This window comes from Anopheles cruzii, chromosome 2 (assembly GCF_943734635.1).
Source record: "Anopheles cruzii chromosome 2, idAnoCruzAS_RS32_06, whole genome shotgun sequence".
In the NCBI taxonomy this organism is placed as follows: Eukaryota; Metazoa; Arthropoda; class Insecta; order Diptera; family Culicidae; genus Anopheles; species Anopheles cruzii.
The window spans coordinates 12,224,352-12,251,678 of record NC_069144.1 but is presented as its reverse complement, the minus strand read 5'-3'; the positions used below and the strand labels follow the sequence as shown (position 1 = coordinate 12,251,678).

The 27,327-nt window shown below is 56.7% G+C and overlaps 5 protein-coding genes across 5 annotated transcripts; 1 reads left to right on the top strand and 4 right to left on the bottom strand.

The window, feature by feature from the left end:
• Positions 1 to 1,808: 1,808 nt before the first annotated feature.
• LOC128277290 (trifunctional enzyme subunit beta, mitochondrial) lies at positions 1,809 to 4,631 on the bottom strand. The gene is made up of 6 exons (XM_053015734.1): positions 4,469 to 4,631; positions 3,695 to 3,860; positions 3,220 to 3,595; positions 2,608 to 3,129; positions 2,351 to 2,524; positions 1,809 to 2,260 (listed from the first exon to the last, which is right to left on the bottom strand). Exons 1-6 carry the CDS (start codon positions 4,536 to 4,538, stop codon positions 2,147 to 2,149), a joined length of 1,422 nt encoding a protein of 473 aa, XP_052871694.1. The 5' UTR covers positions 4,539 to 4,631; the 3' UTR covers positions 1,809 to 2,146.
• A 162-nt stretch (positions 4,632 to 4,793) lies between these two features.
• LOC128267996 (small integral membrane protein 20) lies at positions 4,794 to 5,433 on the bottom strand. The gene is made up of 3 exons (XM_053004980.1): positions 5,215 to 5,433; positions 5,079 to 5,135; positions 4,794 to 5,005 (listed from the first exon to the last, which is right to left on the bottom strand). The coding sequence occupies exons 1-3, from the start codon at positions 5,333 to 5,335 to the stop codon at positions 4,953 to 4,955; spliced, it is 231 nt and encodes a 76-aa protein (XP_052860940.1). The 5' UTR covers positions 5,336 to 5,433; the 3' UTR covers positions 4,794 to 4,952.
• A 307-nt stretch (positions 5,434 to 5,740) lies between these two features.
• LOC128269020 (ADP-ribosylation factor-like protein 6) lies at positions 5,741 to 8,822 on the bottom strand. The gene is made up of 3 exons (XM_053006353.1): positions 8,465 to 8,822; positions 6,099 to 6,227; positions 5,741 to 6,012 (listed from the first exon to the last, which is right to left on the bottom strand). Exons 1-3 carry the CDS (start codon positions 8,640 to 8,642, stop codon positions 5,741 to 5,743), a joined length of 579 nt encoding a protein of 192 aa, XP_052862313.1. The 5' UTR covers positions 8,643 to 8,822.
• Positions 6,518 to 7,656, top strand: LOC128269019 (peroxiredoxin-6-like). Its single transcript, XM_053006352.1, has 5 exons — positions 6,518 to 6,661; positions 6,766 to 6,922; positions 6,996 to 7,213; positions 7,291 to 7,366; positions 7,447 to 7,656. Exons 1-5 carry the CDS (start codon positions 6,579 to 6,581, stop codon positions 7,576 to 7,578), a joined length of 666 nt encoding a protein of 221 aa, XP_052862312.1. The 5' UTR covers positions 6,518 to 6,578; the 3' UTR covers positions 7,579 to 7,656.
• Positions 8,823 to 10,659: 1,837 nt separating the features above from the next.
• On the bottom strand, positions 10,660 to 27,068 carry LOC128278452 (probable E3 ubiquitin-protein ligase HERC2). The gene is made up of 11 exons (XM_053017182.1): positions 26,537 to 27,068; positions 26,183 to 26,415; positions 20,501 to 26,113; positions 20,281 to 20,432; positions 15,424 to 20,206; positions 15,150 to 15,338; positions 14,733 to 15,084; positions 11,671 to 14,659; positions 11,401 to 11,595; positions 10,865 to 11,333; positions 10,660 to 10,803 (listed from the first exon to the last, which is right to left on the bottom strand). The coding sequence occupies exons 1-11, from the start codon at positions 27,066 to 27,068 to the stop codon at positions 10,660 to 10,662; spliced, it is 15,651 nt and encodes a 5,216-aa protein (XP_052873142.1).
• Between the last annotated feature and the right edge of the window lie 259 nt (positions 27,069 to 27,327).

Sequence of the window (27,327 nt, the reverse complement as noted above, 5' to 3'; positions counted from 1 at the left end):
ATCAGCGAGCGGTTCCAACGAGCTTGTGCCACAAACTAATGACATGTCGTCGATTTCGCTGCATGAGCAGGATCTTAAAACGAATAATATCAATAACATTTGTTTGGATCATACATATAGTGCTCAAGAAACAAAGATAGCGAACGAGTTCGATAACGGCGATGGTCTTGATCTGCCGGAAGTAAAGTTGGAACAGAATGATGACCTTCCATCAGAGGCTCTTGAGCAAGGGGATCCTCTTGAAACGGTACCTAAACAGCGGATAAATGCAGAAACGCATGAGGATATAAAAACGAATATCAAAGAGGAAGAAAACCAGTGTCCCAAGTCTCCTGTTCCGAGCACAGTTCAAATCCTGCCCGAAGTTGGCGTGCCAAAGCCAATGGAAAACGCTAAAACCGATAACCTGCCTTTTCTGTGCAAAATCTGCCACAACGAGTTCGAAACCCGACATAAATTGTACCAACACAGGAAAATTCACAACAAGAACGAGCAGCATAAATGCCCCCACTGTTCCGCAAGTTTTGTGGCACATCAGCGTTTAGTTGACCACCTTCGTTATCACACCGGAGAGAAGCCTTTTGAGTGCAGTTTTTGTCATAAAAATTTCATTTCAAACGCCACCTTTAAAGCACACATCAAAATTCATAACAAGGATAAACAATGTCCGCTCTGTCCTGCCAAGTTGTTGACCCCAGGCAAGTTAAAGATTCACATCCGCATCCATCATACCGGTGAAAAGCCGTTTGTTTGCAAAATCTGCAACAATGCTTTCAGTAACTCTACCAGCTTGTTGAAACATAAAAGACTTCATACCACTGGCAGACAATATGAATGTCCACACTGTCCCGCTAAGTTCCACAACTCATTTTACCTTAAAACACACATCCGCTTTCATACCGGTGAAAGGCCTTACGTGTGTAAAGTATGCGACAAAGCGTTCTATACATCCGGGAACTTGAACACGCATGCTAAAATCCACAACAAGGACGAACAGCATCAATGTACTTACTGTCCGGCTAGGTTTGCTCAACCTGCACAGCTCAAGATTCACATTCGTACGCACACCGGTGAAAGGCCTTTTATGTGCGAAATTTGTGCTGCAAAATTTACAAATGCACCGTCGCTGAAGTACCACATCAATCGAACACACGCTGGCATGAAGGTGCCCTGCAAGCCCGTAGAGTGTAACATATGCAACAAAGTCTTGAGTTGCCCAAGCAGCTTGAAGCAACATAAGAAAACTCACGAACCCAAGCTAGAGAAGGACAAGAAATATCAGTGTCCCAAATGTCCCGCAAAGTTCTATGAAACAGGTTCCCTTAAAAGACATATCCGTCATCACACCGGAGAACGGCCTTTTAAGTGTAAATTGTGCGACAAAGCGTTCCATACATCAACCAATCTGAAAACGCATGGTAAAACCCACAACAAGGACCAACAGCAAAAAGGATGATACTGTCCTGCTGGCTTCGTTTAGTCTGCGCAGCAAAATATTCACATTCATAGGCACACTGGTAAAAACGTCTTCAGTATAAAAGTATCAGTATCCTGAACAATGTCTAAAAATCGAAATAAATATGGTTTCCAAACCGAACGAAGCCTGGAAGTTGGAACAGTCAACGTATTCTGCCGCAGCTGGGTTCAGATATAAGAAAGCAGACGGTCAATCGGTTCAACTCAATTTGAAGGACGATTCAATCACTCAGTTTTCAGGCAATCACTCACCTTGGTAAAGGGAATGTTCATCTAAACGAGACTACAAGTAGAGGGCAAGCGAAAGACTAATTAAACTGGACAAATTGTGTCGGTTGGACCTTAGATTATTAGATAAATTTATTTAAACCTACGCTTACAAACCACGTTGGATGACAAAATAGATAATTTGACAATCAGTGACAAAAAAGGTTCCGTTCCTTTTCGCGCCTCCGAAGAAGGTTGAGAAGAGAAGGGGTACGTTGGGACGGTTAAGTTCTTTCGGCACCAACCCGGCTCACTCCTTCGAGCCCTTCTGCGGTGCGGATGTGCCCAGAACTTAAATGGGAAAAAATGGTTAAAGATAAACACAGACGCTGCTAAACTCCGCTGCTAGATGTCCCCTGTTTTGGCTACCCTGTGCGCGTTAATGGTCGACGTCGGCGCTACGCTACTCTGCGTTCGCATCCGGGTGCCGCTCCAGTAGCATCGCAACGCCTTGGCCACCAGCGGCACAGGCCGCCACAACGCCGAGTTGCCCATTTTCGCGCACTAAACGATTGGCCTACGGAAAAGAGAGCGAGCAAAGCGATGTTCAGTTCGATCCCAATAGCAAGCGGTAGCCTTTGTTTGGTAGGTTTGGCCCGCCTCCTACCGTATGCATGCACAAGCGTACGCCGGTGGCGGCAAACGGATGGCCGATGGACAGCGATCCGCCCCAATTGTTCCACTTGGACAGGTCGGGTGTGCCAAACTTCTCGTTCAATCCCAGATAGTTTTTGCAAAAGTAGTCCGAATCGAGCGCCTTCAGGTTGGCAATGATTTGTCCCTGTAACGGAGCAGTGGAAACCGGAAAGAGCGATTCCGGTGGCTTAACCCACAACCAACCAACCATCATCGCGAAGGACTTACGGCGAACGCCTCGTGAATTTCCCAGGAATCGATGTCCTTCAGAGTGAGGCCGGCCTTTTTCAGCAGCTTCGGAATACCGTAGGCCGGACCGAGCAGCAGCTGGTCGATGGGATCCTGCGAGACATACAGGAAATCGCGGAGGTACGCCTTGGGGCGCAATCCAAGCGCTTTCGCTTTGTCCTCCGCCATGACCAAACAGGCCGACGCACCGTCCGTGAGGAAGGACGCGTTGGCAGCCGTCACCGTACCGTACGGCTTCACGAACGCTGGCTTGAGTTTGGCCAGAGCTTCCTTGGACGATACCCGAATGCCGTTGTCTTTTTCGATCGTCTTGTCAACGCCCGAAACCTTGAACGGCACCAGATCGGTGAAGTAGCCCTTGTCCTGTGCGTCCTTGGCCAGCGTGTGCGAGCGCAACGCATAGTCGTCCTGCTCCTGGCGCGAAGCGTTAAACGAAGCCGCAAGCCGGTCAGCCGAGTGGCCCATGGTTTCGCCAGACGAAAATTCTGCCACCGCTGGCAGCTGTGAGACAGCAGACAGAGAAAACCCCAAAAAAAAGAACACTTTAAACTAACCAGCCTATTAGCAGCCAAGCCCACCCAGGCGCGTTACCTCTGGAGCGAAGAAATCGGGACGAATGGTCGACAGCAGCTGTAGCCGCTGGCCCATGGTTTTGGCCTTGTTGGCGCGCAGCATCAGCGAGCGCATCTTGCGGTTGTGGCGGATCGGAACGTCGGACATGAACTCTACCCCGCCGGCTACGATCACGTCGTACGTTCCCGTCGCGATCAGCCCGATGCCGGTCGTGATGGCTTGGTTCGAACTAATGCAAGCCATCGTGACGGTGTGGGCCGGGGTTTTGTTGCTAAAACCGGCACTGAGGGCCGCTTCGCGGGCGATGTTCGAAGTTTTCACCTCCTGTATGACCGTCCCGTACACGATGTAGTCGATCACTTCCTTGTCCACCTTCGTCTTGCGCAAAAGGCTCCTGCGAAAGGGTGAATGAATAAAAGCGAAACGACCCGGTGATTTCCAGGGCTTCCACGAAACCCTGCTAAATCTTTCTGTGACACGAAACGAAACTCACAGAAGTGAATGGCGGGCCAGCTCGTGAGGCATTAGCTTGGAGTAGTCGGTACCGGATGTCAGAAACGGCGTACGTACACCATCGACGAGGACGACATTTTTGCCCGTTTTGTCTGGCACACGGCGTGGGTCGTACACGGAACCGGTTGTGCTGATACTGCGCGAGGCTACATGACGAAAACGGTACGAAAATCAGTGAAAGCGAACCGCCATGCTAGGAAACATTCGGTGTTGTTCAACAAAATTTGGCCAACTAATTTGGCCTGTGAAATAACACCTCCATCCGGTGGTGGTGGTGCAGGTTACAATCATCGAAGCGAAATCAAGCGATTAGGCGCTCGGTACAAAAATACACCGTCCAATCGACGGCTGGCCGATGCCGATGGTTGCTGATAACGAAAGGCCACCGGGCGACACCGGTCCTCCAGGAAGCAACACATGCACCGGCGATGTCACAACAAACCGCCTCCGTCTCGTGCGATGACGTATCTTGTCGGCAGGAAGGGCTCATGTGTTGGTGGAGAACCACTGGTTGGACTTTGAACTTGCCCCCTTTCTCGAACCTCAAAAGATTGCTTCGCCAAAATGGACAGCAGGAAGTTTTCAGATTAACGACGAAATGGAGCGGCGATATAGAATGGCACCCTGAAAATAACTGCTACATGAGCTAAGGAGATAAACATACGAGTTGTGCCGTCAAGCGCATCCTCAGTGCACCAGGAGCCAAAGTCCAAATGGGTGGGTTAACGGATTGCGGGACAGAGACAATACGTACCCGTTTTGCTGAGGTTTCCCACAAGGGCTGATGAGGCCACTCGGGCGACGGTGGTCAAATGGTGCGCCATTACGGAAAATAAGATTTAACACTGGGCAGCGGACAAAACGAAACTTTCAATCAAAGTAGTCGCACAGGAAACACTTTCTATAACCACTTTCTACGAAATTCGCCGATAAACTGATTTCATAAACTGAACTTCGCCGAAAGCCGTACGTCAATTGCGTGTGGCCAGTGTTGCCAGTGCTTCTATGTTTTTTTTTACTAATTTCGAGCGAGCCGTAATATTTCTTTTTAAATATAGCAAATGTGCGGTACGATCCGTTGCCCTTTCTGATACAGGTTAATTTATTGTAAAACATTCACTAAGATACTTTTTCATGCTTCTCCGTGCGGTACCGGCCGCAGCAGGCCAACGAGTATGGATGGTAGTTATAATTTTGCTGACTAGTGAAGCGCACCATTTTGCCAATCGGAAGCCTATTCATCGCTTATCTTCTTCCCGGGGTTTGAAGGGGTCACTCCAGACTCGCATATCTGTAACAAACGGTGAAGCAAACACATATGATTCAGCCCGAAAACACAGAATTAGCGGCTGTCGATCACTTACTGCCAGGCTGAATTTCGGCCTGCTGGATGCCCGCCCTATTGACTTTCTGTAGCTTTTCTGTGGTGTGGCGATTAGTGTTAAAACTGGATTAAAAAAACGGAACCCTCGGAATGTCGGAACGGTCATTGTAACTTACTGTACTCTTCCGGATACAGCATTGGGTGGACGATAATCGGGTAGCACGCCAAGCCGATGAGACCTACGATGCCCCCTATTAGTAGGGCATAATTTTTTCCTTTAAGCATCACCGGAGCCATGTCGACAAGGTCGTTTCCAAATTCCGAGGCAAAACGGGAGTTTCCGAACGTAGAAGCGACCAAACAATCCGATTCCGGTCGTGTTATGCAAAACCAAAACAAACTAACACTCGAATTGCGATGCCGATGTTTTGACAATCAGCTGTGCGTCGAGCGCAATGTGCTCGATTTGGTCATTCGAGCAGTTCGCGCAGATCCTTTTGAAAATTTTCAAATCAAATTTTAGCGCAACTGTTGATGTGGAACACACAATTATCTGAAACTTATCAACCTGTACTATAGTTGAAGAAAAAACAAACTCTAATGTACAGTAACTATAAGCACAGGACCCCAACTGGGAACAACTATCCATATTCACGCATTTATTGCAAACGTTCGGAGGCCATTGGACGGCCCACAGGAAATCTACCTATGTTCTTTACTGTTCGCCACACACTCTCGGATCTGGTGAACCATCCACTGGACTCCGTCTTGCAAACCTTCACCAGTGAGCGCGTTGCTGGAACTGATGTGCCACGGTTTGTCTTTGATTTTCTCCAACCCTAGTCCGGCGGCAATTTTCACACTCGATAACGCGTCCGTGCAGTCCATTTTGTTTGCAAAAAACAGGATCGGCACCCGGCGGTTAGCGATGTCGGGGTGTTGCAGTAAGATCTCGAGTTCGTCCTTCACGACCACTGCCGAACGGGAGAAATTTAAATTAAAAATATATACAGCTTCACACCGTCCCGATGGGAAAGGATGGCCGATGATTGTACTATACCTAAACGCATGCGATCGCTCGAGTCAATAACGAAAACGATACCCAGGCACGATCTGAAATGGTGCTCCCAGAGACTGCGGTATCGTGTTGCTCCGGACATATCGAACGCGGTAAAGAAGACTCCCTGATCTGGAATTAGAAGGCAAACTTTTTTCTTCAGTGCAAACGGAAAGGATGGAATGCAATGTTCGAAAAGAGCGCAGCGATAAAGGAACGACATTCAAAACAATCCTGGTTTATCGCCAAATCCAACATGCTGAGCTGTATTTGTGCAAGGCAATCACGGCTCGACTCTGATTCACCGCAGCCCGGCATAGATTGCGCCGAGACAATAAAGTGCGCGAGCGGGACACGCTCATTATTGGACAATTATCTTCTCGCGTTTGGCGCGACGAAACCAGCTTTCAGTGCACTTTCAGAACTCGACGTGTTTGGTCGATCATCGTTTTCAGTGCAATCCGGCGTTCGAGATCTATCACAATGCGTATCGGTGCAACGATCCCCAACTTCCAGGCGGAAACCACGAAGGGGCCCATCGATTTCTACAATTGGCTTGGTGATTCGTAAGTAAAGATGCTGCTGGCCATCCTGGCGTGTCCTGTGGGAGTGCTGGTATCTCTAAAAGCCATGCAAAATCTCTTACTGTGTCACGGTCGCGGCACATTAGTTGGTGCGTTCTGTTCTCTCATCCGGCCGACTTCACCCCGGTGTGCACGACCGAACTCGGGCGGATCGCGGTACACAAGGAGCACTTTGCTAAGCGCAACGTGAAGGTGTTGGCGCACTCCGTGGACGACCTCAAGTGCCACGTAGATTGGGTCAATGTAAGAGCTCTGGATGGGCAGCTTTAGGGAACGTTCACCTTCTTACCTACGCTTTCCTGGCCACTAAACACAGGACATTAAGTCGTACTGCCCGGACATCATCGGTAACTTCCCGTACCCGATCATTGCCGACCCGAGCCGTGCTTTGGCAGTCAAGTTCGGAATGCTCGACGAAAAGGACAAGGACGACGTTGAGCTGGGCCAAACAGTTCGTGCGCTGTTCATCATCAGTCCGGACCGGAAGGTTCGCCTGACGATGCACTACCCGACTTCGACTGGCCGTAACGTTGAGTAAGTGACTCTGGCGGGAACGGGACGGGCTGCCCCGGGGAGAGGCCGATCTCAATTTGGGGTTTGTGTATTTGCAGTGAAATTTTGCGCGTAATCGATTCGCTTCAGCTGACCGACCGGTTGAAGGTGATTGCGACTCCAGCGAACTGGACGGTAAGTCAGAGCTCGCGGACCCTTTTCCGTTTCCGGTCATGTGCGATAACGATGGCATTCGCTTTCTCATTCCGCTGCAGCCGGGCACTAAGGTGATGATTCTGCCGAGTGTTAGCGAGGAGGACGCCGACAAGCTGTTCCCGAACGGAATCGAGCGTGTTTCCATGCCGTCTGGCAATGTCTACGTGCGCACCACAACCGACTACAAGTAAACTCCCGGTAAATTCCGCACGGTTCTATCAGATTAGCAATGTGTACACTGCATACGAAAAGAATAAAGTCTTCATAAGTGCTCAAAAGTGTCCAAAGAAGGTCTGAAAATCTGCAGTTGCTACGTGTGCGACGAATATGGCAATCGATAAGATAAGTAGTCGGTCGAGCCAATCAAACACCGGCTCAGCTTATGACGGCTGTCGGAAGTCACACTGATCACGTAATTCAAGGCGCTACTGCCATTGAATTATCTCATCTCAGGACGCCAACACAGTCCTAGGCGCAAGGTAGGCCGAAGGGTTATCTGTTCTGATTGTCTACTCGACCAAGGCAGGCTGGTTTTTGTCTTGCCAAGACCTGACTGATTTTATAATTTCCGGGGCGAACTGGAAGCATTGGGCCTTTGCAACACGCACACTCGGCACATGGACGACCTTTACGAGCAGTACGCGACCGGTCTCGTGTCGATGATAAATAGCCAGCAATAGGCAACCTACGCGCCCGTTCTCGTTGTGTGCCAGATAAGGTAATCGGGTAGATTTGAATAAATCACTCGCTGCTGCAGCGTAGGAACCGTTGGATTTCGATAGACGCGCAAAGCGATGATAACTTTGATGCACTCCTTCGTCAACCACCCCTTTTTGTGGGGCGATATATTTTGATGTGAACACACAGAGTGCCGGGAAACAGTGTAAATAGAAAAACAAAACGGCTTCTTCGTGAAGCGTACACGAAGCGGGCCGCTTTGGACACACTACTACGGGGTGCGGTTGGTAAAATCGATATGTCCTTGATAACGCTTGATGTTTCATTTCGGTTTCGGGCACTCGAACGTGTCGATGGGACAGGGTACCGAGTGCCCCACCCCACCACATGCTCACTTACTTTCAAACCGCTCCACACTGAATCCCACCGTTGGCACGATGATCGAGGTCCGTTCGTTGGGATTTTTAAAGTGATTCACGATCGTCGATTTGCCACTGTTGTTTAGCCCGACGACCAGGATGTTGATCTGCTCCTTTTTCATCCGCAACATGTTGGCCAACTTGTCGAACAGTCCCATGTTGCTGGATGGGGCACGTCCGTCCGCACACTGTGGCCTGTCTAGTGGTCCGGCTGGTCCGGTGCACAGAGTCCCTGTGTGTGTGTCGCACAGTTCGCAGTTAACCGAGGCAAACGCCGGCCCACCGGACACGCAGGGCACCGCAGGATATTGATCACACAGCAGCGCTTTGCCGTGCTGAAATCTGCCGAAACGTGTGCCTCATTGCCGTTACTAGACCGTTGGGCAGGACCGAGGCAGGCAAAGAAGCAAACAGTTGCACCGAATCGGCGGGAGTTGCATAAGCGGGTCAGTACGCGCACCAACCACCACCACTGACCACTTTGAAGCAGATTTCGGACGCAGACGGAGTCGGCCAAAATGCGAATGGTTACTCGTTACAGTAGGTGCGGAACACTTCCAACTGCTGGCCGCGATGACGCTTTTTTCGCTGCTTGCTTTTCTTCTAGCACCTAGCAGTGGTAGACCGTGTGGCGCGTCATTGTTGGGCAACTCGAAGCGCGTGACATGGAAAATGCACATTACGGGACGAACGCGCCGTGTTGTGGTTACCGTTGCTATGGGTGTTGTTGTTTGCTGTGCAATGCTCTCATGCACAAAAAAAGATCACTTCGATCCCGATTGTCGCGTCGTGCTTGCCAGCAGCTGTGTTTCGGATGGCCACTGGAACGGGTTCTGTTCTTCTGTTGCACGTGAAATTCATGCTTAAATGGCTAACGTGTGATTGTATTTATTTGAGATTTTGCTGCTTGTTTATGCTCTATAATTTAGCGTGGACCCTTTCCCGGGTATGATTAGGTTGCTTCGAAAATCGCTTGCTTTCACACGGGGTACAAGTCGGCAGGACAGGAAACACAGTAAAACAAGACAATAAATTAGAAATACAACTACACAATCACAGTGCGCGCACAGTATACAGACGGTGCGACGATGCGGTGCAATGCACGGACACGTGCGGCGGGCCTACGGGTGGAGCGCACTGGCCATTGGATTCTCCGGCGAGTTTTCGGGTTAGACACAGGAACTGAACGATGATTACATGTGGATGTGCTGCTGCACCAGGATGGATGGAACGTCGCCCTCGGTTAAAGCTTTTTCTTTAAAGGCATAACAAACGGTTGCTCAAAACGGACACCCAAAAGCGGAGCTAGTGACCCGCACTCGGGGGCTACGCTAGCCCCCGCCACACAGTACACACCCTGTACAACCTCTGCTACGTTAACGGATACAAAAAGCTGCGCTCTCTTTTCAATTGGCCAGCAAGCAAGTCCCTTTTGCCCGAGTCCCTGTTACTAGCGCGAAGAAATGGCAATTCCCTTCCTTCACTTATCTAGTTGGTGAAAGTGACACAGAGAAACGGGTTAGTTAATCCCGGCCTCCAAAGCGATGCTGTGTGTACTACTAAAAGAACGGCATTGTTTCTTCGGTGCTAAACGTGCTAAAGAACTGGCCGCTGTGCTGGCCGGCGGCTGGCGTGCGTGATATCCACTAATAATGTTGATGGTTATTTCAATTACTGTTACTGCCTACTGTTGGCTTAACACTTGCCGATGGGTGCCTAGAGCGGGGGCCTGAGCCTGGCTACACTGCTACTGTCTGTCTATGCTACGGTTTAAACCGGACGTGAAGCGGACGGCCGTTCCACTGTGAGAACGTCGAAAAACCTCCCTCGACACACGAAACGAACTGAGATCATTGTGGATTGCGTCTTTGTAATGACTACAGCATTTAAGCCTACACGTGAATCGGACGTTTGGGCGCTAGGTGCTTGGCTCTCTTGCCTTGCGGGTAGACGGTACCACCGGCCGCCTCTGGCCGCGTCGATGCGAATCGCGAAGAGAGTGGAATGTTGGCTCTAAAGCATGTGTGTTGATTTGCCCTTTTCGTTTGGGAATTTACAATGAAACAGTGGGTCGGTTGAGTTGAGTTCGGTTCACTCCTTATCTCCGCTGATTGGTACGGTCGATGGCCGATAGTGGAGGCCGATATTATGTACAGGGCACATGAGCGACGCTGCTTAGAAGAGCACGGATTCAATGTCACTGTTGTCCTCACTGCCGGTCGCTTCCGTTGGGTCACCGATGGCCACCCGGGCGTACTCGTCCGTGTCGATGCTTTTGCAAAAGTAAATCGCGTACTTTAGTTTCTCTTGCAAAACGGCCTGTAAAATACGGTTGAGGTTCAGTTAAGGGAACACGATTCCGGCAGCTCGGTGGCAGTACCTTGCACGAGTAGCGCGGCATTTTCAGCAGAAAGAAGCAGGTGTAGCTCTCGGGCAGGAAGTGATCGGGCGGATTGTACTTGTCGAGCACCTGCAGCACAAAGTCGCGCCCCCGGAAGTCGGCGATCGTGCGCGGCAAACGGGTGCGGCCCCAGACGAAGCGTAGAAACAGCGAGCGCTCCTGGTTGGTGAACTCTTCCATGACCTCCCAGAACCACTGGACGAGAGGGGCCGTCGACTCGACGCCCTTGTATGTGGCGACCGTCTTCAGCAGACAGAGCGGAATGTCGGGCGAACCGCACACCATCGCCTGCAGCTCGGCCGCAGAGAACAGCGACAGCAGCGGCACCGGAATCACCTTCGACATGCCGTCGCGGACCGCCTTCACCTGCTCGTCGAACTCGTGGATGCGATAGTTGAGTGCCAGCTTGACGTACTCGGCACGGTTTTTGGGCGTAATTTTGCTGTATCTGAAACGGGAAGGCAGGAAGGGTCAGAAAAGGGCGAACGCGTGAGCGATGACGGGGCCGCACTTACTTTGTCGATAAAGGAACTTCGTGCCCTTTGGCGGAGGGCGTAGAAAAGGGCAGCTCGATGGAGGCGAACACTTTCGGGTCATTCTCGACGTCGCGAATGTACAGCAACCCGGTAATGTAGTCACGGTCCACTTCCGTCAGATCGGACGGTCGAAGTGCTTCTCCGGCCAACTGCCGCCACACGGGTTCGGCCAGACTGGAAAAGAGAGGGTATGGCAAGCAAACGGTCATTCATCATTCTGCGCCATTCCGCACCCCGCCAAGCACTCACTTTAAACTCAGCGGCGATCCGGTCCGCACGGCGATCCCCATGAGGACGCCCAGAAACCGGAACATGTTCATGTGCAGCACCGACGTGAGGGTCGGGTCAAGCAGGAAGCAGTCCCGGTTGGCGCCAGCTTCGCCGCGCCCATTCGGCGTCTGTATCAGCAGCGGGACGCTCCCGTTCTGCAGCTCGTCGCACATCTCCGCGATCGACTCGCTGAACCCGCCACCACAGTCGTCGACGCTTTCACCCACAAACTTCACCTTCCAGACGCGGTGCGGCATCGATAGGGCCTCCTGCGTGAGCAGCGGCAGCTTCTGGACCATCTGACCGAACACACTCTTCATCCCGTCGACCCCGGCCAGCCCGTTACCGGAGCGCATGCGCGATCGTTTCACCTGGATCCGGTTGAGCTCGATGACGGGACCGTGCGGCTTGTCGCGCACCATCGTCGTCTGGATGACCTTCCGGAAGCCGGTCTCCTTGATCGAGTACACCAGCACATCCTTGAGGGACGCAAGCGACAGGGCCCCCGCGATGGGCAGCATGGCCAAGCACGGACACAGCAGCTCGGAGAAGTGGTGTAGCAGCACGAGCCGGGCATGCAACACTTCCGGTGCAATGTCCCGCACCAGGTCGTACTCGAGCGGTGGCGACGGGGGCGGTCGGACCGCTTCGCTCAGCTGGTACGTCGAAAGGGCCAGCGTGTGTGCCGAGCCACAGATCACCTTCACAATGTGCTTCCCCTGCAGGGACTGCACCAGCCGAGGCCGCTGGATGGCCGACACCGTTCCGTCGCCCAGCTGACCCTCGTCGTTGTCGCCCCAGGTGTACACTTCGCCCCCGTCGCTGCAGGCCACACAGTGCAGCGAGCCGGTCGCGATCGAGATGATCTTCTTGCCCTGCAGGGCGGCCACCTTCTTCGGGCGCCGCACGTGGTCCGTGTTGCCGTGACCGAGCCGATGGTAGTCGCCCTTGCCCCACGTGTACACGCTGCCGGAGCGCGTGAGGGCGACGGAAAACTGCGAGCCACACTCCACCTTCGTGACGCCCAGCCCGGCCAGGCTTTCGATCTTCATCGGCACCTTACACCCGTCCGATCCGCCCCGGCCTAGCTTCCCGTAGTCACCGTCGCCCCAGCTCCACACGTTATCGTCGTCGGTGATGCAGAGGGTTTGGGCGTCTCCCGAGCCACACGCGATGTCGATCGCCCGGTAACCGAGCAGTGCCTCGACCAGCTTCGGCTGCAGCTGGTCCTCGGAGTCACCGTGCCCGAGCCGCCCGTACCGGCCCTTGCCCCACGACAGCACGTGCCCCTGCGAGGTGATGCAGGCCGAGTGCGCACTGCCGCACGCGATGTCGATCACCCCAATCCCGGACAGTGCTTCGATCAGCTTCGGCCGATCGTAGCTGTCCCGGTTGCCGTGTCCCAGCTTACCGTCTTCGCCTTCGCCCCACGAGAACACCTCGCCGTCGGACGAGAGCGCCAGACAGTGCTTGCCGCCCGAATTGACCGCAACCTTCTTGATCATCACGTGCTGCAGTGACTCGACGAGGGTAGGCGTCGACACGGAGTCGGTTCCGCCCACACCCAGGCGGCCACCCGCACCGTACCCCGTCGCGTACAGCTTCCCGTCGGGGGTCACGGCGTAGAGTGTCTGCTCGCCACCGGCAATCTGGATGGGGCGAAGCAAACTGAGCGCCTCACACGGTGTCGGCATCTTGATGCGGCTCCCGTCCAACCCACCCAGCTGGCCACGGTGATTGTGTCCCCAGCCGAAGATGGTGCTTGCGCCACCCCACGAGAAGGCCCAGTCCTCGGGGCGTCGATTGAACCACTGCAGCAACTGCGAGTCGTACTGGGGCGTAAAGTAGCCGTGATCTTCGTGCATATACTTTGCGCCGCTCTCCAGGGCCGGTCCAGAGCCGACCGGTTCGCTGTCGGCGAAACTCTGCTGACTGATGGTGCTCGCGGCCGTGACGGTGGTGGTGCCGGTCGCAGTGCTGCTACTGCTCGTCGTGCTACTGCTACACACGGTCCCACCACCGGACAGCTCGAATACCAGCGACGAATGCGGTCCGCTGGCGCCGGTGGTTCCCAATCCGACGGCGAGTCCACAGCTACCGGAGCTACCGGAGGAAGTGGCCACGGTGGCGGCGACGGTAGATGAAGGTGAGGCGATTTCGGCCAGCTTCTTGCGCACCTCCACACAGAACGAAGGTGGTAGCTGCGTGCGCCGGATAAGGGCCTGGGCAACACGCACCGCCGCGCAATACCGCCGGAACCAGGCCCACCGGTGCGGATCCGATGTGGGCACCAGCAGTATGTCCATGTACATGTCGCACGCCAGCGCCACCAAGGACTTGAAGTACTCCGAGTGCATCAGATGGATACCGCTGCGTACCTGTGGCTCTTCGTAGTCGTACTGGCGCAGGATGATTGGCATGAGGGGCGTCAAGATTTCCAGCACCGTCCCGTCCGTCGGTGGCCGTGGAGTACCATCCTTTGCGGCGCTGCCGGCGCACAGCAGCTGATGCATCTTCTTCAGTGACCAAATGCGCTGCGCGACGGTCAACGAGCTGAGTTGGGCACACTGCGAGAGCGCCGACGTGAGCCGTAGTAGCACGCTGCCCGCGGCGGAAGCCGCCGGAACGGGCAGCGCATCGAGCAGGGCCATCACGAGCGCAATCGAGGGCTGCGAGAGCACGGTACGGTCCGAGCCCAGCTCCTGCAGGTACGACTCGGGCATAACGGCGTGCACGTAGAAGCGCCAGCCCCAGCCGTTGACGGAGTTGTCGCTCGTAAACTTCCAGCGCATCTCGTCACCCGGGATCCGTATCTCTTGGGCCCACTGCGCGTACTCACGCCCGGAACGGGTGGCCACCACGTTGCCCGAACCGTCGATGATGATGAGCGGATCGTTGCGACGCTCCGTCGAACACTGGCTGTCAAACTCGATCCTCAGTGACTCGGCGCCCGGAATTTTCACGTGACCTACAATGGACGAAATGAGGAATCGTAAGGGGAATTCGCGGCTGTCGCTGTTCCGCCAACGGGTACTACTTACCCACTAGGATGATGTCGTCGATGTACGGATGACTCGTCTCCTGGACGACCGGTTTCGGGAGCTTCCCGAGCGAGTGGCGCGAAGTACACAGATCCTCTAGCTCCGTGATGCACGTCTCGAGCAGCATGTTTGCGATCGTACCGTTCGCCTTGGCCAGCGCAATCAACGTGCTGGCGATCGTTTCGGCCGTGCTTGCCGATCCGGTTCGTCCAAAGACGCTCAGCTTCAGCAGCTCGATCAGGTGCTTAGCTTCTGGTTCGCCCAGGAGTGCAGTGAAATCGTCTAAACTGTCACTGTTCGCGTTGGCGCTGGCACCGGTTGCAGCACCGCCACTGCCAATGTCGTTTATTATCTACGGAATAGGGGGGACAGCTTAGAGCCATTCGATCACGGTTCCATCACCGGGTGTTTCCTTACCTCATCCTGGTGAGTCATGGTGGCCGCCATAACGGACATGGCACTCGCCGACATCTTCGAGTGCCGTTGCGTTGCGTTGCAGCTGGAAATCGAGGCGGACAGCGAAAGCGAACCGGTTAAACTGCGGTACGCTCCGAGCGTGTTGTTCATGCCCGAGATGATTGGAATATCGCCGTCGATAAACTCATGCTGTTGAGCCTACGGGGCAACAGAAACATAAAATCAGGACAACATAGAAGCTCTCCCTCTTGCACACTCTTTTCACATCACTTACCACCACGGTTAGTCCCGCAATATCGGCCGGTCCTTCGCCACCACCGTGGGCGATGGTTTCGTTTTGCAGCAACCCATCGCTCGGAACCGCCGCTTTCGTGTCGGACGGCTCGTCCGTTTCCGATATGGGTGAAACTGGCCGCGGCGCAGTGGACGGATCACACATACCCAGTGTGCCAGTGGCCCCACCGCCACAGAGACCCATTTTATCGATCGCCGACAGCTGCGAGTGGCACGTCAGGGCCGCAATGATGCACGAGCGTGCGTGCAGAATGCTCATGGCGTTCAGGATGTGCGACAGGGCCGCCTGGCGGGCACCGTACGTTTCGAGCGACAGCACAATCTCCGACAGCGAGGGCCTCTGCTGTCGATTGGCACCGGTCAACACGGGCAGCGGGGAGGACGTGGTCGCCTCCGTTTCCGACGCGTAAATCCCCAAACTGTGGCTTCCGAGCGGGTCCTTGGCCACCGCGAACGGTACCGGTTCCTTTTTGTCCTTCTCCGTCTGGTTCTGCGGCAGGCTCCAGGCGACCGAGTGCGAACTGCCGCACGCCACGCGATTCACAAAGATCCCGTCCAGTCCGAGCACCAGACTGGGTTTCTTGTTCACAATCGTATTGCCCGATCCCTGCTGCCCGTGATCGTTGTCTCCCCAGGCGTACACCTGCCCACCGTCGGTGACCGCGAGACAGTGCAGGGCTCCGACGGCCACGTGGATAACTTTTTTGCCGCGCAGCCCCTGGATAGGGGTCGGCTTGCGGACATGCTGATCGGTTCCGTGGCCCAACCGGTAGTAGTCGCCTTTGCCCCACGTCCACACCTCACCGGCTTTCGTGAGCGCCAGGCTGAACTGGGCTCCGCACTCGATCTGCACCACCCCGACACCGTTCAGCCGGTCCACCTGGTGCGGGATGGAGCACCCCTCGGATCCGCCACGGCCAAGCTTGCCAAAGTCACCGTCACCCCAGGAAAACACCAGCCCTTCCTCGGTCAGGCAGAGCGTTTGAGCGTCACGGCTACCGCAGGCCACCTGCACCACCCGGTGATCCTGCAGGGCCGTCACATGTTTCGGCCTCAGCTGCGTACAGTTATCGCCGTGTCCGAGCCGGCCGTACTCACCCAGACCCCAGGTGTACAGCTCGCCCGAACTCGTAATGGCGGCGCTGTGGCTCGAGCCACACGCAATGTCGCGTATCCGTTTCGTGCGCAGTGTCTCGATCAGCTTTGGCTTCTCCAACGTCAACCGGTTGTAGTGGCCCAGCTTACCGTCTTCGCCTTCGCCCCACGAGAACACCTTGCCGTCGAGCGTTAGAGCCATTGCGTGCTTGCCGCCCGAGTGGACGGCCACCTTCTTGACGACGTACTGGCTCAGGATCGGGACCTGCTTCGGGGTGGGCACGTTGTTGTTGTGCCCAAGCCCTAACCGCCCGTTGGTGCCCTCGCCGCACGCGTACAGCTTCCCATCCTGCGACACGATAAACAGCGACTTCGAGCCGCCCGCAATGTGGATCGGCTTCAGTTGGCTCAGCACTGACGAGTATGTCGGCAGCTTCACCTTCGAGCCCTTCAGTCCGCCCAGTTGCTCCTTATCATTCAGGCCCCACACCAGCACCTTCGAGGACAGTTCGTTCAGCGCCGGCTCGTCGGTGTAGTTCGAGGACGTCGAGTAGCTCGGTTCGGCAATCGGCTCGTTTTCCGACGCCATAAAGCCCGCACTCTGCAGCGTCATCTCCAGATCGGTCTGGCGGCGTTTGCCCACGATCGACAACCCGTGCACCTTGCACTGGATGCCATTATTCCTGCACTGTTTGATGAAAATCTCGATGCACGCGTAGTACTGGCGGCAGTCCGCCATCAGGGGCACCGCGACGTCCGTGGGGTTGATCAGCACGTAGCACTTCTCCTTGAGCGTCGCGATCGAGTCGCCAACGCGGATCACCACCAGCGACGGCATGTGCGAGAAATCGTCCGGATCGACGTGCATCGTGAGCGACTGGATCAGCACCTGATCGTGCATCTCGAGCCGTATCCAGTGCTTGCTCTGGGGCGAACTGCTGGCACTTTGCCAGTAACTGTTGGCGCTGCGATCGAGCAGATACTTGGCCGACGCCTCGTTCGACGAAACCGCCAGCGATCGGATGCAGCGCGACCAATCGTCGATGATATCGAACGCACCACCGGCGAAAGAAAGTGGCCCGGTCGGACCCACGGAACCGTAGCTGTGGGTTGGGTTCGAAAGTAGCACCAGTTCGCTGACGCTACCGGTCCACATGGTTTGCTGCGGGAACTCGACCGTTGCCTCCGAACCGATCAGCGACTTTACCACCCCGGTTGCCCCCAGCGGGACGGACGAGAAGCGGCTTAGATAGTTTTGCGTGTCCGATCGCAGTATACGCACGTGCGCCCCGATCATAATGTCACACCCGGGCGCCCCATCCGGGGTCGGGGCCGGTGGTTCGAGTAGCTCCAGGTGCACGAAGCACATCCAGTACGGCCGGTTGTGCATCTGCCAGTCAACGCGCACGTTCAGGTCGTGCAAACTCTCGGGCTCCACCTTTAGCACCGTCCCGAGGTCACCTTTGCGAATCTCCTCAAAGTCCTGACAGCAGCGCACCAACATGCCCGGACATACAAGGCCCCGCACGTACATGGCGTACAGGTCGGCCGATTTAAAGTCCTCCCGACACTTGTACTGCGTGCCAGCGGCGGCGGCAGCGCCGGCGGCCAGTCCGGTGGCGCAGTCCTGCTGCGACGAGCCCTCCATCGTGTCCGAGCTGACGCTCTCGGTGTCGCTGTGCACGGTGCGATCGTGATGATCGTGCTCGGTACACTTCTCCGACAGTCCCAGGTTCGCCGTCACGTCCGGGTGCTCCAGGATCCACTGGACAACCTGTTCGGCCGTCGGGCAGCCATGCTCGTTCTGCTGCATTAGGCTTTTGAACGCCACTTCGACCGATTTGCGCGTGAAGCCCATTTCCATGATTTGCGACACGAGCGGAGTCGGTGCGACGAAGCCCGACGACGATGAGTTGTTGTTAGTCCGCCGTCCACCCGCTCCCGGGGTGCTCGGAAGATCGCTGGTGAGTGACGGCGAATCGTTGTTATTGTAAACCGGCACACCGTGGATCATGGTCGGTTGAGCGCCTCCCAGTGCGCAATTTGAACGCCGGGAATTGGCGGCGTTTACCGCCGTTGCTTCCTGGACTGCGGTGGTGCTGCTGTGAACATGACTGGCCAGCATCTGGGAAATGTTGAGCGCCGCCAGTTCCATCTCCTGGTACGTGTAGCAGGCCTTCAGTGGACTCGGTTGTGTCGCTCGGAGCAGAATGGTTTGTATGAGCAGTTCGGCCGCGTAGTACGGTTGCGATTCGTCCGAAGTGTTCGACTCGCTACTGCGCCGGCCCTTACCATCCGGATCCGGGCTGTCCGGATCGCGCTCGGAGGAAACGCTTTCGCGAGAAACGCTCCTCCCGAGACCGGGCGATCGCTGGCGTAGAATGCGCCGCAGGAGGTTCTGGTTCCGGAACAGCACCTTGGTTGCCTTTAGGGCTGCGAAATGGATCTGTTGATTCTGTAGCACCGGCACCGCCACCGCAGTGCCGACGAGCGATCCGCCAGCGTACGGACCGAGCTGTCCGACACCGTAGAAGAGGACGGCGCACGAGTTGAGCAGCATCTCGTTGATCGGGACGCGCGACAAACTGAATGCTCCGACGTCCGCACACTCGCCCACCTTGAAGATGGGAATCTTTTTCGTTTCGGCCCCCGAGTGCACGTTCATCACCACCTTGCCCTTCTTGGTGAGGCGCGATATCGTGCCCCGTACTCCGTCCAGTGTAAGGTTCAGGCCGATGCGAGGCCGCGAATCGCAACCCCCGATCGTACCGAGCGTGCCCATGATGGCCCGCTTGTCGGTCTCCGTCACGATGGCGCACTCCAGCTCATTCGCTAGCAGCACTTCGGCCGCCAGGCAGAGCTTCTGTTGGATGAACGAATTGATCGTCTCATTCCAGAGGGACAGCGTGTGGAGCTTGCGAACCAACAGTACCAACTCTTCGGCCACCGTGCCACTGTGCGATGCGCTGTACAGCACGCGCGATTTTGCATCGGCCGGGCTCAGACCACCGGCCAGTAGGGACGTATCGTTCGGACACGTCAGCGAGATGCGCCCCAGCACGTCAAAAAGCTGCTCCACGACCGGCTCGGTGCGTGACCGCTCTTCGTGCGTCCAGTTCACGAGCGTGCTCTGCAGGAGCCGTAAGCAGTGTAGCTTCTTGTAGACATCCTTCTTGTTGGCGATCGGTGCGTTGAGGATGCCAAACACCAGCTCGATCCAGATCGGGGTCGTTAGCTGGCGGGAGAGAGCGGGCGAGGACGAAATGGCTCGCAGGAAGCCCACCACCGTCCACTGTTCCAGTCCGAAGCTGTACGGTGGGAGCGTCGGTACCGCGGAGGCGCACGTCAAGCGGCTGTCGCATGACATCGGCTGTAACATGGTGCGGAACATGGAGGCGACCCCACGGAGCGCGTTTCGCTCCATTTTTTCCGCGTGCAGCCCAACGGAAGCGAACAGCATCTGGAGCGTCTTGACACACACGTTGCGCAGCAGTTTCGTTGGGTGTGATTCGTTTCCCGGCTGCTGCTCACTAAAGTCCTCCCGCTCGCTGTCCTTGTCCGGCGAGAGCGCCTTTAGCGCACTGTCCGCTAGGCGTAGATCGTACTTTCCTTCCTTGCCCATGCGGTACGAGTTTGTAGAGCCATTGTCCCATTCAACGCGAACCCAGCTAGAAGGAAAGAAAAAAAGCCCCGTGATTGAAGCCCACACCGTGGACGTAGCCGCATCCGCATCGTTTCTTACCCATCTTCACCGATTTCACCGATAATGCGACCTTCGCCACCGGGGCCATCCTGTTCGCCCCACTTCCAGTCGGCGCCACGCGCTATTCTGGTGCCGATTTTCATAAACTTCGAAAGTTCCGGTCCAGACAGCACCTCTTTCGAAGACTTGAGCTAAAACAGAAACGGAACAATTTGGGACAACTGTTTCACGCAACGCACGGACCCGCACGGACTCTTACATTCGTGACCACATCCTCGTAGATGACCGAGGTGTCGGAAGTGTTCTTGCTGCTCGGCATATCGGTGCCCGTTTGGCGCAGCAGCCCCATAATGCTGCCCAGAATGCCGGCGTTGATCAGCAGACTCAGCTCGTTGGCCTCGTACTTGCGTGACAGAATGCCGAAGATGCTCAGCAGAAACCGGGCGCGGGGTAGCTTCTTCAGAAAGACGTACGTGCCCAGGTTGGAAGTGTCCTTCTCTCCGTGGGTCCTGTGTCGCCCGTTGATCCGGTCTTGGTTCACGTACTTTTGTAGCTCGCCAACGGACCACTCGATAATTTTGGACTGGGCGATCAGAATGTCCGCCTTCTGGTAGGCAGTGATCATGTTGAGATTGTCCAGCACGTGTCCCGCTCCCTGCTGCTGCCAGTATTCAGCTCGCCCTCCTCCGCCGCCGCCCATCGGCGGAGAGTCGGCCGCCGTCAACTCGGTGAAACCCATGCCACCCATGTGCAGACCGAGAAACCCGTTAAACAGGCTGTACTGGACCGCATCGAACAGTCCGTTGATGCGCAGCAGCTCGTCCAACATCTCGAGACCCTGCTTGCGGAGCTGGTAGCGCTGTATCTGACAGTACATGGCGCGGCGCAACGTTTCGACGTCGCACTGATCGTGCAGAATAAAGTCCACGATCTGCTGGCTGATGTCTTGCTTAAACTCGGCCGGATACGACGCCAGCAGACACTTTTCGCTCAAATTTGCAATCACACTGTTGATAAACTCCCCATCCCCAGCACCGGCACCGGCACCATCACCTGCGCCATCCTGCGTGTGGCCATCGCCACCCTTCTTCGGAACCGTTCCCGGTGTACCGAACTCGATTATTTCGTTCGTTGGCGTTTTAATCTGCTCTTCGTGCTCGTGCGTGAAGGAAATGGTTTTTTTCGCACTCCCATCGACCGTCGACGGTGGCGCCGGGGCTGTACCGAGGAGGGGGACCTCAGCACCCGTCGTCACCGGATCGCGGCCACTGTCTGCTTCAACCATCACTACACCATCGGAATCGTTGAGTAACGTATTTTCCACTTCACAACCCGCAGCAGGCTGCTTTGTCGCGGTGTTGTTGCTAAGCAAAATCACTGGCGAGCCCGATCGATCCACCGATCGTGGTGTAGCAACGTGGTGTTGGTGTTGGTGGCCTGCTGAGCTGAGACTCTCGAGACTGGCTACTTTAATCAGCCCTTCGTTGACTAGATTTTCGGTCGACAGTGCACCGCCGGTGCCGCCACCGGAACCGCCGTGATGAAGATGCTTGAGGCTATTGCTGAGATTCTCCTGCGATTGAATTTTGAGCGATCCGGTCAGCAGCTGCTGGCTCTGGATGGTCACGTTAACGATGTCCTCGGGTTTGGCGGCACACGCGAGCCGTAGCTGCCGCTTGGTGGTTCGCAGATCGCGGATTATGCGGCGCACCAGACCCTTGAAGCGGGGCAAGCGGTGCAGCACGTGCAGCCGTGCCAACCCGTGCTGCTCGAGACTGATCGCCGGGCGCACCTCGTACAACAGGAAGCGACACTTGTCGATCATCGGGGCACACACTTCCTTGTAGCTGCGGTTCAGCTGCTGGCGCATCTTCACTATCGCCCACTTGGTCTGGTGCACCGTACGGATGATGGTTACCACGGCCGGTGGTGGTGGTTTCGAACCGATCCCGCTTAGCTCGCGATCGACAACGGCCAGCACGAGCTGACCGAGTGCCTGGTGGCGAACCAGTACGGCCATCAGCAGCCGTTCGAGCTCCACGACCGGATGCTCGGGAGGAAACTCCTGGTGCCAGATGAGATGATTCTCCTTGCAGTACCGTTCGCAGACCGCCAGCCAGGCCAGGACGAGCGGATCGGTGACCTTACCCTCGCCCAGGTTTGCCAGCAACGTATCGATGCGCTGCGAAATTAGCATTAGCGGCCAGTTCGGGCCAACCATCGGCACGTCACCGCACGTGTGGCCGATCGGTAGCTGCGTGGAAGCATCGGTCGGTGTACTGCCGGCCGTAGAGCCACTGCTGCGCGCTTCACCCTTTTCCTCGTCGAACGGATTCGTCGGTTGCAGGACCTGCAGGCCACCGCTCAGCACGTTCGAGTTGAGCCGGTTGTGGCACTGCAGTTCGGCCGGCTGCAGCCTCGAGCCGACCTGCAGGATGGCCGCCCGCAAACCCAACAGGTACGCCAGCAGACACTCGGTGTGAAAGTGGGTCAGCGTGACCATTGGCCGCGGGCTGGCCGCACCATCGCTCAGCTCCGTGACGGCGTAGCGACCGACACGCAGATACGAGGAGATAAACTCGAACGCGGCCCGGTGCTGCGGGTTGCCAATTTCCAGCGATATATCCTTGCCACCGCTGCACTGCAGCAGTTCGGCCGTCGGTGCGCCGTCCGCCTGATAGTCCTTCACGTCGTACACGTTGCCGTGGATAATGACCCAGTGGCCACCGTCGCGCAGATGATTGTCGATGTCGCTGCGCCGAATGAGTACGGTTTCCTCCTGCGCCGGCAGCGGTTTAGCCGCTCCGCGGCAAATAATACCCGGCCAGCCCATATCGTCCGTGTCCTGCTGCTCACCGTCCGCCGTCAACCGATTGAACCCGTCCAGTGCGCTCAGCAGCGGAATCAGGTGCCGATTCCAGTCAAAGTTGGCCAACAGCAACGGTTTGTCCTGCAGGATCAACACCAGGCCGATGATGAGTTCGTGGAGCAGCGCATCGGAGATGTCACTGGCAAGGATTTCCGCCACACCGTCCTTGCCCTGTAGGATCGTTTCGTAGGCTCGACCAAGCGTCGCCACACACGGACCGACCAGCTGTTGGATGTAGGTGTACAGCAGGGCCTCGGCACCGCCCAGATCGTCGGCCTGCGAGGCGTAGAGATAGGACAGCAGCAAACGCTGGAATTTGTGTAGTAGATCCAAACTGGGCGACGGAGGCTCGGGTGATGTGAAGCCCTCGTCGACCTTTAGGTATGGGCCGAGCATGAGTTGACCGAGCCGGGCCTGCGTTAGGCTGGAATTGTTCCGAAGTAGCTGCTTGAGCAGATGTAACAGCGACAGATGGGTGGTGGTTCCACCGCCGCTACCGGCCGCGTCCAGCGGTCGCTGTTGGTGGTGCTGGTGATGGTTGATGGCCTGATTGAGGGCCGTCTGGAGACCACCTTCGGCCATCAGTGAACCGACGAGCAGATCCGTCATGAAGCGATGCCCGGCGCTAGTTGCACCGGCACCGGTGGTCGGTGCCGTGCCTTCGTGGCCCGCCGATGGTAGCAACGAGGTGAGGGTTTGCGCTCGCTCCGAAGCCGTGGGCAGAATGATGCTCCAGCCAACCTGCAGGGTCCACTGGGCTGCTTCCTGCATCGTTTTCAGCACCACCGGGCCACCGGCAAGGCCGAGAATGCGCGTTTTCAGGCTGGCCAGCAGACGGGAGCCTTCCACCAATCCGACTTGGCGCGGTGCCACGTTGTTCACGATCATGGCGTGTAGCTGCAGCCGGAGAAGGTTCAGCGAAGCGACCGCAATACACTCCGCTTCCTGACTCGGCGGATGGCGCGCGCCATCGTTAGTGCCCAGGGTCTGCGAACCGCCGCAAACCACGCACAGCAGCTGATCGAGCAAGCGGAACGTGTGCTCACTAAGGTCCACGACGAACGGAATCTTCGACGGGATCCCGAGGGTGGACGAGTGGCACCAGACGATGCTCTGAGCGGCACCCGCTGCCATCCCGGCAATGCGCAGTGTCGGCGGCGTGGTCAATATCGGTGTCGGGACGATCGGATCGCGCGTCACACAGGCCGGACAGATTTGCTGGAAATCGTTACGGCCCCAACCGTACAGTTCGCCCGCGGCGCTCAGTGCCAGACAGTGTGCCAGCCCTACGGCCAGATCGACAATTTTTTTGCCCTCGAGCGCCTCGATAGCCTTCGGTGTTGCCGTGTGCTCCGAGTGGCCATGACCCAGCCGTCCACCGTGACCCTTGCCCCAACTGTACACCGTTCCGTCGCGACCGAGTGCGACGCTAAAGTGCGAACCGGAGTACACCTTCACGGCGGCGGCCGGCTGGCTGCCTTCGGGGGCCAGCTCGATCGCGATCGGGACCGGCGACCCGTTGCTGGAACCGTTGCCCAGCTTCCCGAAGTCACCGTCACCCCACGCGAACACGGTTCCGGCATCGGTCACGCACAGCGAGTGTGCGTCGCCGCATCCCAGCGCCACGTGCACTACGCGGTGCTGCTTGAGCGCTTGCACGAGCGTCGGCAAGTGTTTGTCCTCCGAGTTGCCGTGTCCCAGTCGCCCGTACGTCCCACGGCCCCAGGTGTACAGTTCTCCGGTGCTCGTTACGGCCGCACTGTACGATGCGCCAGCAAACACACCCGTGACCTGCCGCTCGGCCAGGGCCACAATCCGAGTCGGTAACTCTTTGGCGCTCGTATCACCGTGCCCAAGGCGACCTCCGTCGCCAGCACCCCACGAGAATACGTCGCCGGTGGCCGTCAGCGCCAGCACGTGGCGACCTTCACAATGGGCCGCCAGTTGCACGATGTTGGCGCACTCGATGCCTTCGACCGGTTTGGGCTGTCCGGCGCTACCGTCCGGTGTTGCCGAGCCACAGGTAGTGTGTGAGGCAGGCAACGATAGTACCTGGCCACTGCCGGTAAGGATGTAGATGCAGTTCTCGGTGCCAACCACCTGCCGGACCTGCACGCCGCCCGGTAGGTCGATGGTGGCCGTCGAGTAGCGCGATGGAGTGGAACCGGCAATCAGATCTCCGGAATAGGTGGTGGTGACCGGCTCGGTGGCCGTGAATCCGTACAGTTCTGGTGAGCAGGCGCTCCAGCCGAGGGTGAACATTTTCTGCGCATTCGATTTGGCCACCTTCGTCGAGCAGTTCCCGGCCGGCAGATGGGGCTTGGCGAGGCGATCCAGGTGGCTCACGATGATGACGGCCGCCTGGCGCAAGTCGACGGTGGTGGTGTCGTTATCGGGCAACGTGAGGAAACGCAGAAACGATTCGGTCGGCCCGAACTGGAACGAATCGGACGCGTTGAACGCCCCGAAGCTGTCAATCTGTTCGTAGCGTCGCAACAGGGGCACAAGCGGAGCGCCCGTGTTCTGCGGCGGACTGCGATTGTCTTCCGATTGTTGGTCTTTCTCGTGGAGCGCCAGTAGCAGCGAGACGCCCTCCAGCGAGCCACCGAGCGTACCCTTCTGGGCGCCGAGCTCGAGCAGCAGATTGAGCGCAATGTGCCGGTCGGCCTTCGGCACCAGGCAACGGCCGCCCATAACGTCACCGAGCACAACCTGGCGCAGAAATTTGATCGACTTCTCCACCACCTCAATCCACAGCGTGGACATGTGCGACGTGTCGAACAGGGACGCTTCCGGTAGGGTTTGAAGCGCTTCCAGGGCCTCCAGGAGCAGCTCGCTGCACAGTTCCACGTCCTCGCCCGAGCGCCAGGCACGGCGCAGAAAGGCGAATGAAAAGTTTAGTGCTGCCCGCGTACCGACGCGCGCCAACCCGAACGTGGCCTTGTCGCAGTCCTTCCCCGGACCGGCGCCCACCGGACCGGCCCGATCGAGGCTGGAGTTTTTCTGCAAAACCAAAAACAATCCGGTTAATCCGGCGGCGTTCGCTAATGGCGCAATAGGGGGGGTGCTTACACTCAGCAGTCTTGCTGCGGCATCACAGTCGCTCGTGACCAGCTCCAGTGAATGCTGCCTTTCTTCCGCCCGTTCGTCCGGTTTGCAGCGTTGCAGCGCTACGAAGTACCTCCGGTACACGTACAGTAGCTGTCGGGTGCGGTTGGCCGTGAGACAGTTGCCAGCCGCCTGCAGACATATTTCTCTTTGTTCGGCCAGCAGTTTGGCGATGCAGGCTCGCTTCTCGTCCGCGCCTGTAACGATACCCGGGACCCGGGTGATCAATCAAAGTTCACTGTGCGTCATGTGTTTGCGCGACGGAAAGAGCTTTCGAGCAGCTCACACTTCAGATACGGCCTTTCGAGAGGGACTCACCAGGGACAGGACTCCACAGCCACGAGTCTAGCAGGACCGAGCTTGGACTGGACGTCAGCGACGAGGGGTTGACGGGACTTTGTGGGTGAAACTTTCTCGCCGATCCACCACTCCCGTTACCATTGGCAACCATCAGTCCGGAAGTGTCTGCATCCAGCTCTAGCGACTGACACGCCGTACAGATGCACTCGGAGCTGGGCCCACAAAATCCTTTGCAGCAGGCGCAGTTTAGGTTGGCGGCTCCGCAGTAGTACCGTCCGTCCGGGCGCTGGTAGGCCACATCACCGTTGGCGTTAGTCGCCGTAACCCAGCGCACCGTGCTAATTTCCTCATCCTGGATCAGGTGGTTCCACAAGTTTGCTAAATCTTCCGCACTTCGCAGTGCGCTGCCAACGTCCGCCTTGATCCATTTCTCGTCCAGAAAGGGCAGCGCACGGAAAAACACATCACTAGCGGGCCCCGCTGTTGGTGCCACCGGTGCCCCCGTTGCTGGTGGTGGCCCTGGCGCCGCCGCCGCACTCGTTGGGTGCATCTTAGCCCATAGAAAATGTGTCGAAACACTCCCTCGATTGGGTCGGATTGGGGGCAACTACGGTTGCATGTATACTCTCCGATGCTGTACAGACACAAACGTGCTCACGCAACGGGGCAACGAAATTAGCATCTGGTGCACACGCCCGTGGATGCAAAAAGCAAAAACTCGGCGACCCCAATCAATGAACGGCACTCGTTCAGAAGCACGGACCACTACGGGTTGGTTTGCACCGAAGTCATCCTAGCAGGCAGGCGGA